This window comes from Cavenderia fasciculata, assembly GCF_000203815.1.
Source record: "Cavenderia fasciculata unplaced genomic scaffold Scf_EU5ZYIE01DZOHE-5, whole genome shotgun sequence".
Lineage (NCBI taxonomy): Eukaryota > Evosea > Eumycetozoa > Acytosteliales > Cavenderiaceae > Cavenderia > Cavenderia fasciculata.
The window spans coordinates 147,581-162,636 of NW_004457644.1; the positions used below are offsets into that span (position 1 = coordinate 147,581).

General features: G+C 34.0%; 1 protein-coding gene across 1 annotated transcript; it reads right to left on the reverse strand.

Annotated features, from left to right (window-relative positions):
• Window positions 1-222: 222 nt before the first annotated feature.
• On the reverse strand, window positions 223-14,886 carry DFA_09208 (uncharacterized protein; the record flags this gene model as incomplete). Its single annotated transcript, XM_004354512.1, has 29 exons — window positions 223-1,130; window positions 1,201-1,982; window positions 2,059-2,176; window positions 2,258-2,332; window positions 2,420-2,592; window positions 2,662-2,727; window positions 3,000-3,140; window positions 3,218-3,520; window positions 3,695-3,778; window positions 3,873-3,999; window positions 4,078-4,139; window positions 4,203-4,238; window positions 4,455-4,614; window positions 4,688-5,842; window positions 5,915-6,313; window positions 6,384-7,772; window positions 7,860-8,207; window positions 8,294-8,469; window positions 8,509-8,560; window positions 8,661-9,284; window positions 9,845-10,054; window positions 10,121-10,448; window positions 10,489-11,270; window positions 11,337-11,735; window positions 11,813-13,198; window positions 13,296-13,640; window positions 13,739-14,005; window positions 14,078-14,695; window positions 14,802-14,886. The coding sequence occupies 29 exons, from the start codon at window positions 14,884-14,886 to the stop codon at window positions 223-225; spliced, it is 11,598 nt and encodes a 3,865-aa protein (XP_004354564.1).
• Between the last annotated feature and the right edge of the window lie 170 nt (window positions 14,887-15,056).

Sequence of the window (15,056 nt, forward strand, 5' to 3'; positions counted from 1 at the left end):
TTTATGTATAAACCAATCTACTTTTGGTGAACTATTTATGTACAGACAGCACTTCCCAAAAAGAAGGTGTGGTCTCCAAAAAGGCATATCATGCTATTTACACACACCCCAACCATCAATCGATTTTTGTGTGAACAGCTCGTTCATTCATTATTGTGTGTTTGCATATATTGTACAGATAATTATATTTATTTATTTATTTATTTAATTTAATTGTTTAATTTAATTGTTGTTTAATTTTTTCATTAAAATCTTTTTCTTTATGGATGATACACGGAATCTGAATGAATTACTGTTACGTAGGTAGAGAGCAGATGCTACGACGAGTGCGATAAAAACGACTCCACCAATTGTTGCACCGACGATGATCTTCCATGTGTTGGATGATGACGACGGTGACGAGCAGTCGACTTGTTGGTTGCCAGCGGGTCGATCAGCAATCAATGCAAAAAAGTCGGGGTCTAATAGACACTGCTGACATTGATTGAGATTGATACCAATCAATGCCAATGATTCATTGGATCGATTGGGTATAGTTGTCTGATTGACCAATTGATTTCTCGAATACGATCGTTTACCATCTGAAAAAGAGTAGGATAGGAATCGACCATAAAATTGTGTGTCATTGTGAATGACTCGAAGATAGCTGTCACTACCAACAACCTCTTGAAAGGTTGGAACACTATCTGACGAGCATGACTCGATAGTAGTTTGTTGGGTGTTGACAATGGTAGAGAATACAACACGGAGATGTGACAAGACCGAGGTGTACTGCCACCCGGTAATGTTTAATCCCACCTTTATACTATTTGGTCCGATAGATACGATTGAATCACCAAATGGAACCTGTCTGTCTTGCAGAGAGTGTTCAATAAGAGTGGTGACATTGACCAATGCCAAAGTAGGGTTCAAAGTACTATTAATCAATAATTTGTAGTGCACCGATGTCAACCCAGCACCATCAGACAGATCAGTGACATTCCATTGATCAACCAACACCTCTTGTACAACGTTATCGTCAATATCCAATTCCTGAACAGACACTAATGCAAAATCAAATCTATATCCATCCAAATCAAATGATGCCACTGGTTTGGTTATATTTGGTACAAATGTTACATTTGGATTCACTAATGAAAAGAAAGATTAATATTAATATACAAGTATTATTAATAATTACTTTTTTTTGTTTTATCATACATTTAAATTTACAATCATCATAATAACCTTGATTACAAACACATATGCCAAATGTAGTACATTGACCATTACCATTACAATTATTGGTTGTTGCTTGGCATTGGTCTTGTAGAGATTGGGATGGTGGTGGTAGGATAACAATCAAGTTGTTGAGGGTGGCTGTATAATTGTCTACCGATAGATTAATGGTGATTAGACCGGGTGGTAGAGTTGATTGGACGGTGCAATCAATAGTTGAAGAATTTCTAAATGTTGGTGTACATATTATACTATTACTATTATTCAACTTGACTGTTACCCATTCAATCTTGTTGCCAGCGGCTCCAAAGAATCCATTCAATCGGATGAGTGGAAGATCTGATTGTAGTGATTGATGGACGGATCCAGAGGTGACCAATGGATAGGTGATTTTACCAAAATCACCAACTGGAGCACTCATTCCAACTTGATTATAACTATTTCTTGCCAAGATATAATAATTACCATACACTAAATCCGATGGTGAATCACAACGTAGTGTACTCAGAGCGTCAATGTAGGCAGTACATGTATAGGTAATATTGAAATGATCAAGATTGATAAAGTATACATTGGTTACCAAGTTTGGGTTGGTTATTACACTGTCAAATGCCACTGAAAATGAATATGAAATTTCCGAATAGGTTGTACTATATACAAGGTCAGCCTTGTAAAGTGTCAATTCAATAGTATATCCCATTACTTGATTCAATGTTACATTTAAATTCAATGGATTAAATGTTGTTAATAATGGATAATTTAATCTAAAACAAAAAAGAAATGATTAGTATAGTAATAATGAATGAAAGGTAGAGAGTGACATCAAAATTTGAGACATACGCTATAATTTTGTTTCCAACCACTGGAATAAGATCTATATTATTACCAAAACCTAGGTTATCACCTACTATTTTTCCAATTCCTTCAACAATCCCTACATTCTTTTCAAATGTGATATCTTAAGGAAAAAAAAAAAAAAAAAACCAATTAAATTAATTTAAAAAAAAGAAATTGTAAACTACGACTAATAATAACATACTACAATAAAAACTTCCAAGTTTTTGTAAACTAGTTGATATAATATTAGGGTCTTGATAATAACACCAATAACAATCTAAATAATAGATAATATGAATAATTATTATATTAGTAAAGTGTAAAAATCCTAGGGTCTATTCAATAGACTGATCATGTTACTTACCTGGTATCTTTGATATTAATGTATTTGAAATACGTAATCTATTGGCACATATGAAATCAGGTACTGTTCCAGTTAAAAGAGAATTATCTTCTAAATTAATAACCGAATTTTTTAAATTTGAAAAAATAGTCCATGGTACTGTTTTTAAAGAGTTTTGTTGGTCTCTTAAATTACTATATATGTAATGTATTAATTAATATATTTGATAAATAAATAACGATCGGTTTTTTTAAAACACTTACTATGAATAAACGGTTGGTGGTAAAACTATATTGGGTATAGTTTCAAAATTGGATCCAGGTAAAAGTCTAGATAAAAATAATAAAATAAATAAATAAGTAAATTGACTATTGTTGGTTTGCTTGCTTTTGGCTTACAAATAAGATAAATTTTCTGGGAATATACCATTCAAGAATGGATAGTTTGTCAGTGTTGAGTTGTATGAACGGAATGAGATCAATTTACTATAGCTATGAGTTGGAATAATAGATCTTCCAAAAATTTCCCTTTTAAGAGTTATAAAATATTAATATTTCTTAAGATATTTAGACAATGAGAATCGTAAATTAGGTTATCTTACAAATATGTAATTTTAGAGGCATTGACAATGGTCGGATTAAAAGATGGTGATTCGGAACCTAATGCCAACAATTTCAAAGTTACAAGTGTTGGAATATTAATTGTAACATTTACTGTAATTCTTCCATTTGATGATATTGTCCTATTTATAAAAAAATCAAATAAGTATTAATATTTAGTCTAAAAAATGTACTGTCATTACGTAATCATAATACATACAAATCAGCTAATACCGGAAATGATTTAGGTGTAAATACAAGAGAATTGGAAGAAGTAAAAGGAGTAGTGGGATTGATCGACACCCTAATAGCTGCTACACTTGGGTAATAGCTGGATTGGTCAATCGTGACACCACCAAGTATATTCTCACCAGAGACAAAGATTTGATATGCACTCGAGCCATTAAAGAAATTCCCTAACGATTCCAAAGCATCACAATCTTCCAAATAAATAGTTCGTACAACTGGCATATTAAGTGAGAATCCATTTGGAATAGATTCCACCGAATCATCATCAGTTATACTAAAAAATAATAATAATAATAGTGTTAACATATTGTAGCAATGCATGATAATTTAAATTAAATCGCATTTGACATACGTGAATTGAATTAAACTGTTCATTATTGGACTATTCAAAAACATTGATAGAATGTTGAGATTGGGATCTGAAATACCATTCGTTCCATTAATAAACAATGAATTTAAATTGGGGAGTGCTAATGATCCGATGGCTGCATCGGGAGCGCCCTGATTTATAAATTCATCAGTTACGGCATTACTAGTCATAATAATATTGTGTAAGTGAAAGAGAGACAGTATTAAATAAAAGTAATTCCTAGTAGGTAGGTAATGTGTTGTGTATAACTTCTTACATTCTGATTACATGGTATCCATCAAGACCTTGGTGACAAGTGAACCTTTCAGAGTCTGCACAGATGGCCGCTTCATTTTGTTGAGTCGGTAATCCATACTGTCTAATCAACCAATAACAAGCATCCACTATTCATCATTAAATATAGATATAGATTTAAGTTAGAAGAGAACGTTGTTGTGTGTTATGTTTATGTTATCACTTACATTCATCAGGGGGAAGATTTTGTGCATAAGCTCTATTTTTCGACTCGAATAGAATTAATGCACTAAAATAAATAAAAATAAATACTTTAAAAGAAAACATCTTATCTGTATCTATTAATTTATACAATATGAGGAATGATGGTGATGAATAAGTTGATGGTCTAAAGACGTTTAAAATTTGGTACAAGGACAAGAGATACTAATATTGATACCTGGTACCTCCTTGTTCAAACAGAGATCTTTTCGATTTTTTGGAAACCTATTAATATCTTTGTTTATCTATTATTTTATTCTTATACTAGGTTATATCTTGTCAAGTTTAATGATATTTTTGGATCGACGACGAAGTTGTGAGATCATTGTACATTCGAATGTACATATTCTTTTTGATGACTGTGATGAAAAGTACTACTAAAATGGCAGCACCAACAACAGCAACTATTACAGCAATCTTCCATGTTTCAAATGAATTCTCTTTTGTTTTAGTTTCTCCACAATCTGATGTATCTTGATCATAATCAATTAATACCGAAAAATCTATTAATGTAAAATAAATGATTAATAAATAAATAATTAATTAAATAATTAATCAATAAATTAATAAACATACCAGGATCAACATCGACAAGATTATTAAAATGAGGGATAGCAGTACGAATAAGTATAGTTGTTTTGTTGGTGTCAGAGTAAGAGACAATGTTGTTGGTCACTGTTTTTTTACCATCAACTAAAATCTGATCAGAGAAACGACCATAGAGTGATAGTTGATTGGCTCCTACTTTGATGTAATGTGCATCTGATTGTTCACCTCCAACATCAATGTTGTCATAGGTGGAGCAGATTGGTACTCCTGGTATTGCTTCTGAACTCCAAACTAATTGAATTGTGCTGAGTGATGATAGGAACTGGTATGACTTGATCGATGCAAAGTATTTGACTGATCGAGGTGGAATCTTGATTGTACTATTCAACCAAACAATCTCACTTGCTTCGGCAAATGTATAAACACTGACTGTTACATTACCAGTATCGTTGATGAGAGGCAGAAGATAATTGGAAAAAGTTTCATTCTTTTGTTGAAGTTGCCAATTACCAAGACTGTGAACTCGTAACAATTCACCTGTGAAATCAAACTCTTCAATAGCAATGAGTTTAATTGTAAATGTTGTCTCTTTTGATTTATCATTGACAAGTTTGGTTGGATCGGTTGGAGTAGTACCAGTGTTGTTGTTGTTTTGAAAACCTGTAAAAGTACTGGTTGGATCACCTGGTGATACTGTTACATTGTATGTACTGTGTGTGTCAACCAGAGTTGAACAATCAGATCCTGTATAATTACTATTGCAACTACAAATAGAATCAATACATTGACCATGACTTGTACAATTGTTTGGACATTGGTAGACAAGGTATTTTGAACAATCATCCAATCCCCATCCCAATTGACAACGGCATAAATTTCCAGCCAAACAATCTCCATGGCTACTACAATTATTTGGACATACTGGTGACACATTTCCACCACCTCCACTACGAATGATAAAACTATACACACTACCAAATGTAACATTGAATGGTAATGGTGGCAAGGCAACATTTGATTGAATAATAAATTGAGTATCTGATTTTGTAAACAAAAGTGAAGCTGGTTGACCATTAATCTTTATATTATCTCTTTCATATCCAAATCCAGAACCTTCCATCTTTATCTGTTTTGTTACTGGATCCAATGAATATTTCCAAATATTTGGTCTCTTTGCATTATCTAAAAATTAAATTAAAATTAATTAATTAATAATAATTGATAAATGATTTTGATTTAACTTGCTGTACTTACAAGACAAAGAAAATAAATTTAAAGGTTGAGGATTGGTGGGAGTATCAGTTCCAAATACACCACCCAAAGCATCAACAATTCTCCAAACACCTAAATTATAACCACGCAAACCCCAATTAAGAGGAATGTTGAGTGTGGCCTCATATATTAGATCAGGAGCTGTACTTTTGATTCTAGATACAAATGAAATTTGATCATTTGATTCGTATTCTGTGAGATAGACAATTGGTGGATTTTCAAAGGTATTTAATACAACTGAAGCATTCTCATGTTGAACCGTAAAAGTATAAAGTACACTTCTAAACTCACTTGATACATCCAATGAACTTTGATTAAATGTTCCACTTACAACTACTCTTTGAGTATAATCATATTCTAAATCACACTTATTAGTATAACCTAAAAAAAATAAAATTAAATTAATAAAATTATTATTTTCTTTTTTTTTCTTTTTTTTCTTTGTACTTACCAACCATTTTATAAAGTGAAAACATTGGGTATGATTCACAATAATTTGTATTATCACATGCTTGTTCAACATACATAATGTAGTGTTGACCACATAGACCAAAAGTGACTGGGAATTGAACTTCTGGGCCAACGGTTGCATTACCTTGGTACCATACTGATCTAGTTGGGTATGGTGATGATGGATAGAGAAGTGCAACTGTCATATTCTTCATATTACTCCAACTGTTGGTTGATATACTGACCTTAAATATATTTGTACCACCATCAGCAGTAAGAATCCATGGAACAAATCCACTAGGTTTAATGTTGATTGATAACTCACTAGATGCTACCTTGGAGGGACCAGATGAATAGGATGGAGTGGTGTAGTAGAGAAGATCGGATGTTGATAGTGTTGGTTGGACCGTTCCATTGACATTGAGGAAAAGTCCAAAATAAAAGGTAGAGGATGAAGATACTGGAGCGAATTGGTATAATTTGGTGTACGTGAAGAGACTATAGGTTGAATATCCCAATGTCAGTGGGACAGATGCAATCAGATTGGTGTTTTCCTTGTCAGAGTAGATTAAAAGAGTTACCAAAGTGATTGTAGTGTATGTAAAATCTGGATTGAGTAGAGTGACTGTAAGCAATACATTGTTGTTTGCTTGTTGTGTTTTATAGTCTACGTGTAGAGGTCTGACACGATGATGGTTTGGACAAGTTGAAGGTACGTCAAATATAATGTTACCACCTGGTGAGGTGGCATTAACACTAATCAAGTTGGAACGGATGTCTTGGAGACTGACATGTGGTGGTACACATTCTACACGTTTGTATGTGAATGGGAAGTAGTATTCTCCATCCTTGGCATCACCCCTGATACGATTGGCCGATGTAAACTTGAATGTCTGACCTGACATGACGACTGTACTGGGGGACGCCTCACCAATACCCGACTGATCCTTGACAGTGACTAAAAAGTATGATACTTCACCACCACTGTTGACATCTTCACAGACTGCCTTGAATTTGAATATTGGGTTGATCACATCAGTTGAAATGTTGTGAGGACGGTTATCTTGTAGTTGATCGAAATAACTGTAGGTATCGGCAATAGTAATTTTGAACTCGGATGCAGCGTAATCGTGAATGTATCGGTACGATAAATCGATGTATCCCTGATAGGTAGCACCCAAATATTGGAATGGATACCTCGATGGAGACTGCGCTACACCAAACGTTTTTTCATTGCCACCCAATACAGTCCTTATATTCATATTCATCTTGGTGTTTGGTATAATTCCAACCATCGATACACCCGATTGATACTTGATCAATGTTCGATAAGATGTTGGTGTAGTTGGCATTAATGAAATGACTGTATAAGATGGTACTCCTGATTTCCCTAAAAGAAAAAGAAAAAAGAAAAATAAAATTAATAATTATTTTTAATAGCAACTGTTGTTTTTTTAATCATTTGATTTACACATACATGTCATTGTAAAACTTCGAGGATTTTGATGAGATTCTCCATCACGTGTAACAAATATTATATTGATATTAACTTTTGAACCCAATACAAGGTCCAAAGGGAAAGAGACACGTTTGATATAGTTTCTTCCACAATGGATGGCCATCTCCTTGTCTTTGTAAATCAAAATAGTTTGATCGACAAAGTAAGAAGCATAAGAGTACATCGAACAATCAAAATTTTGGACTTCAGCCGAGATTGTGTATCCATAGCTCGGACCAATTGACCCAAAGTTTGTATTCCATTGTGGAAAGATATTATATTCATTTAAATCTGTAGTTTGCATGAAAATCCAATTGCCAGTGATTGCTAATAAATAGATTGTGAGAAAGAGAGAGAGAAGATATTTTTGTTAATAAATGACACACACTCTCTCTCTATTTATATATACTTACTACCATTACTATCTAAATTGGGTGTTGCAGAAAGAGTAAAGGTCATAAAATCAAATTTGAGAGCAGGGTCAACCTTTTGTTTCTCAAATTTAATAAAATAGATTTCCTCTCCTACGATTCTCTTTGGGTATGGTACAAATACCTGAGACGAAGCATATGTATAGGATAAACCTACACTTCCAAAATCATACTGTGAATACAACTAACCAATATACACTGGTACATTTAAAACTCTTTGTTCGTACAACATGTTTAATGGACTAGTAGCTAATAAAAGAAAGAGTAAAATGATAAGTAAAAGTTGTGTGACTGAGATTGGATAGATAGATTCGATTTCCACATTGGACTGATAGAGACAAGAACTTACTAATTTGAAAACAATTTAAAACATTGCTATAGTATATTGGGGTATCGTATAGACCTGACATGATATAAGGGGAAATAGAGCCACCAGCAAGTGCATAGGCAATTCCTAAGAGGATATCAGTTTGGTTATAGTCTACGACATAGTTGTAGTTGTCTAGACGAGCATCACCGAGTACTAGTCTGTGATAAGGGTTTGCAAACGAACGAGCATAGTTGATGAGCAGACTATTTCGACCCTCTGGTGCAGCCGATGTCATGAAACCATACGTCGAGGATGATACGGTTGACAGAGCAGAGGGACTGAGCATGACATCGTTTTGTCTCCCGACCGGGTAGAATTGGTAGAGAGGGTTAAAGACAATGTCATAGTTGGTGGCTTGTACGATAAAGGTGTACGGTTGTTCAGTACCAGTAAAGAAATCATTTGACGGCACTACGAATGAATGAGTGAATCCATCAGCTGAAGCCTGTGTAGTATATGATCTCTGTACGGATGATGGTGTAATCGATACCGTCATAGGTATCGTTACTGACGTATCCAACGTTAAATTAAAAGTAAGTAATTCATAGTAGAATGGTGATATAATATAATCATCTGGTTGATTAACAAAAACAACTTTTGTGACTACAAATATATGTTGAAAAAAGAAAATGAATAAAGAAAAAAGAAAAAATAAAAATATATAGGGTTAGGGTTAGGGTTAGACTATGAGTGAGTATAAATCAATTACTTTGAAGGTTGATGACAGCTGTTACTATGTATTGACACCATATAATCCCAAACAAGAAAAGATATAAGATTGGGGATTTACTCAATCTCATCTTGCTAGTATTGAATTGTATCTATTATATATTCTCTCTCTGTTGGTTTAGTTAAATAAAAAATAAAATTATAACTATAAAGAGAAAGGAGAGGGTTTTGAGCAATGGTTGAAATCCCGTGAGGGTTGTCACTCACAGTTGATTGGCCAATGGTGCATGATCTCAAACCGTTGGTTTTTGTTCAAAAATATCTAAAAAATAATTGAGTGGGGATCTTCAATTAGAATTACCGAGTTGTGTCGGGGAGCGTATCGTTACTTAATTGGTGATAGTAGGGTATTATTTGTAGAGTCGACCGAGAGAATCCAACAACCGACTAAGTTGATCAAACCATTTATTTGTTTTGTTGTTGTTATAACTTGCTAAGTTTGATATTTTTAGATCGACGAAGTTGTGAGATCTTTGTTCTAATATACATATTCTTTTTGATGATTGTGATGGCAGCGACTACTAAAATGGCAGCACCAACAACAGCAACTATTACAGCAATCTTCCATGTTTCAAATTTCTCTTTTGTTTTAGTTTCTCCACAATCTGATGTATCTTGATCATAATCAATTAAAACTGAAAAATCTATTTTTAAAAAGATATAAATAAATAATTAATAAATATAAATAATTAATTAATTATTCAACATACCAGGATCAACATCGACAAGATTATTAAAATGAGGGATAGCAGTACGAATAAATATAGTTGTTTTGTTGGTATCAGAGTAAGAGACAATGTTGTTGGTCACTGTTTTTTTACCATCAACTAAAATCTGATCAGAGAAACGACCATAGAGTGATAGTTGATTGGCTCCTACTTTGATGTAATGTGCATCTGATTGTTCACCACCAACATCAATGTTATCATAGGTGGAGCAGATTGGTACTCCTGGTATTGCTTCTGAACTCCAAACTAAATTGAATTGTGCTGAGTGATGATAGGAACTGGTATGACTTGATCGATGCAAAGTATTTGACTGATCGAGGTGGAATCTTGATTGTACTATTCAACCATACAATTTCACTTGCCTCTGCAAATGTATAAACACTGACTGTTACATTACCAGTGTTGTTGGCAAGTGGCAATAAATAGTAAGCATAGGTTTCATTCCTTTCTTGAAGTTGCCAATTACCAAGACTGTGAACTCGTAACAATTCACCTGTGAAATCAAACTCTTCAATAGCAATGAGTTTAATTGTAAATGTTGTCTCTTTTGATTTATCATTGACAAGTTTGGTTGGATCGGTTGGAGTAGTACCAGTGTTGTTGTTGTTTTGAAAACCTGTAAAAGTACTGGTTGGATCACCTGGTGATACTGTTACATTGTATGTACTGTGTGTGTCAACAAGAGTTGAACAATCAGATCCTGTATAATTACTACTGCAACTACAAATAGAATCAATACATTGACCATGACTTGTACAATTGTTTGGACATTGGTAGACAAGATATTTGGAGCAATCCATCAATCCCCATCCCAAATCACACACGCACATATTTCCTGTTAGACATTGACCATGACCACTACAATTATTTGGACATACTGGTGACGCATTTCCACCAATAATAAAACTATACACACTGCCAAATGTAACATTGAGTTGTGTTCCAACTGGAATATTCAAGCCGACCAATGAAATGACACCTTGTGTATCTGATTTTGTGAATTGAAATTTAGCCAACTTTCCATTGACTGTAATATTATCTCTTTCATATCCAAATCCAGATCCAGATAATAGAATCGAATCTCCTCTTTTACTTAATACATATTTCCAAATATTTGGTCTCTTTAAATTATCTAAAAAAAATTAAAATAATAATTAGAATATGAATTTGATTATTAATTTAAAATTCCTATACTTACAAGATAAAGAAAATAAATTTAATGGTTGAGGATTGGCGGGAGTATCAGTTCCAAATACACCACCCAAAGCATCAACAATTCTCCAAACACCTAAATTATAACCACGCAAACCCCAATTAAGAGGAATATTGAGTATGGCTTCATAGATTGGAGCAGGGGTTGTACTTTTGATTCTAGATACAAATGAAATTTGATCATTTGATTCGTATTCTGTGAGATAGACAATTGGTGGATTTTCAAAGGTATTTAATACAACTGAAGCATTATCAACTTTTAGCTTAAAAGTATAAAGTACACTTCTAAATTCACTTGATACATCCAATGACGTTTGATTAAATGTTCCACCTACAATTACATTTTGAGTATAATCATATTCTAAATCACACTTTAAATTATAATCTAAAATATAAATAGATTAATAAAATGATACAACTTTAAAATATTATTTCTTTTTTGTTTTTTTGTTTTTTACATACTAAATATTTTATAAAGTGAAAACATTGGATATGATTCACAATAATTGGTATTATCACATGCTTGTTCAACATATACATTATAGTGTTGACCACATAGACCAACAATAATTGGTAGTTGAATTTCATTTCCAACGGTTGCATTACCTTGGTACCATACTGATCTAGTTGGGTATGGTGATGATGGATAGAGAAGTGCAACTGTCATATTCTTCATATTGCTCCAACTAGTTGTTATACCGACTTTAAATATATTTGAACCACCATCAGCGACATAAAGAATCCATGGAACATATCCAATTGGTTTAATGTTGATTGATAACTCACTAGATGCTACCTTGGAGGCAGAAGAGGAATAGGATGGAGTGGTGTAGTAGAGGAGATCGGATGTTGAGAGTGTTGGTTGAATGGTTCCATTGATAGCTAGGAAAAGTCCAAAGTAATAGGTGGTGGATGAAGTTACTGGAGCGAATTGGTATTGTTTGGTGTAGGTGTAGAGGCTGTAGGTTGAATAGTCATATGTCAGTGGGACAGATATATAGGGAGACGTGTTTTCCTTGTCAGTGTAGATAAAAAGAGCTACAGCGGTGATTGAATTGGATGCAAAATTTGCACTGAGTAGAGTGACTGTAAACACAACAGAGTTGTTTGCTTGTAGTTGATAGTCAATGTGTAGTGGTCTTACACGATGATGGTTTGGACAAGTTGAAGGTACGTCAAATATAATGTTACCACCTGGTGAGGTGGCATTAACACTAATCAAGTTGGAACGGATGTCTTGAAGACTGACATGTGGTGGTACGCATTCTACACGTTTGTATGTGAATGGGAAGTAGTATTCTCCATCCTTGGCATCACCCCTGATACGATTGGCCGATGTAAACTTGAATGTCTGACCTGACATGACGACTGTACTGGGGGACGCCTCACCAATACCCGACTGATCCTTGACAGTGACTAAAAAGTATGATACTTCACCACCACTGTTGACATCTTCATAAACTGCCTTGAATTTGAATATTGGGTTGATCACATCAGTTGAAATGTTGTGAGGACTGTCATCGGGGGATTGATCCAAAAAACCGTAACTATCGGCAATTAAAATCGTGACATTAGATGCAGCGTAATCGTGAATGTATCGATACGATAAATCGATGTATCCCTGATAGGTAGCACCCAAATATTGGAATGGATACCTCGATGGAGACTGTGCTACACCAAACGTTTTTTCATTGCCACCCAATACAGTCCTTAAATACATATTCATCTTGGTGTTTGGTACAATTCCAACCATCGATGCACCCGATTGATACTTGATCAATGATCGATGAGATGTTGGTGTAGTTGGCATTAATGTAGTGGCTGTATAAATTGGTACTCCTGATTTCCCTAAAAGAAAAAGAAATAATTTAAAATTATTAGAATATTATTCTAGTCTTTTTTTTGTTTGTTTGTTTGCTTATGTTTTTTCTTTCTTTACACATACATGTCATTGATAATTGCATTGAAAATTGATATTTTGATCCATCATGTGAAACAATTTCAGCAGTGATAATAGATGTAGGTCCCAAAGCCAATTCCAAAGGGAATGTGACACGTTTGGCATACTGTCCACTACAATGGATTCCAATTTCCTTGTCTTTGTAAATCAATATAGTTTGGTCGATATAGTATGCCACGTATGAAAACAACGAACAATTAAAGTTTGTAGCTTCAACCTTTACACCGAATCCATAACTTGGGCCCATTGACCCAAAGTTTGTGTTCCATTGTGGAAAGATATTATTTACCTGTAAATCTGGTGATATGACTACATTTGGAGTGGTGATACCTAATTAATAAATAGAAAAAAAGTATTTTAGTATTGGTGGTGTACTCTCTTTTCTCTCTCAATATACACACACACTCTCTCTCTATTTATATACTTACTATCATTACTATCTAAATTGGGTGTTGCAACAAGAGAAAAAGTAGTAAAATCAAATTTGAGAGCAGGGTCAACCTTTTGTTTCTCAAATTTAATAAAATAGATTTCCTCTCCTACGATTCTCTTTGGGTAAGGTACAAATACCCGAGACGAAGCATATGTATAGGATAAACCTACACTTCCAAAATCATACTGTGAATATAACAAACCAATATATACTGGTACCTTTAAAATTCTTTGTTCATACAACATGCTTAATGGACTAGTAGCTAAATATTAAATGAATAAATAGTAAGTTAGTAATTGAGAGAGAGACAATGTATCTTGATGATAATTCTTACCAATTTGAAAACAATTTTTAGAACTGCTATAGGTTATTGGAGTATCGTATAGACTTGACATAACATAGGGAGAAACCGAGGCACCAGCATAGGCTATTCCTACTAGGATATCAGTTTGGTTATAGTCTACGACATAGTTGTAGTTGTCTAGACGAGGACTACCGAGTACTAGTCTGTGGAAAGGGTTTGCAAACGAACGTGCATAGTTGAACAACAGACTGTTTCTACACTCTGCTGCAACCGATGTCATGAAACCATACGTCGAGGATGATACGGTTGACAGAGCAGAGGGACTGAGCATGACGTCGTTTTGTCTCCCGACCGGGTAGAATTGATAGGCAGGGAGAAAGATAACTACATCGTTGTTGGCTTGTACGACAAATGTAAACGGTTGTTCATGACCAGAAAAGAAATCAGATGACTCCACTGTAAAGACATGGTTGTATCCATCAGCTGAAACTTGTGTAACATATGATTTCGACAAGGCCGATGGTGCAATCGATACTTTCATCGCTGTCATAATCGACGCTTGCAACGTAAAGTTAAAAGTAAGTAATTCATAGTAGAATGGTGATATAATGTAATCATCTGGTTGATTTACAATAACAACTTTTGTAACTAAAGAGGTTTAAAAAAAAAAAAAAAAAAAAAAGGTTACTATTAAACAAAAGTTCGATGGGTGTGCTGATCGTTCATAGTACAAATACTAAGATATTATACATACCTGGGATGGTTGCAGCTGTTACTATGTGTTGACACCATATAATACCAAACAAGAAAAGATAAAAGAGTGTTGAAACCAATCTCATCTCTCTCTCTCTATCTATCTTCTATCTGTGTCTATCTGTATCTATCTTCTATTGTTATAACAAAGAAATGGATGATGGTTCTTAAAAAGTTTTTAACCGCCATGTTTATACAAATAAATATCTTGTCGGTCTGCGAAAATAGGTTGAAAGAACACGAACTTGTCAAGATC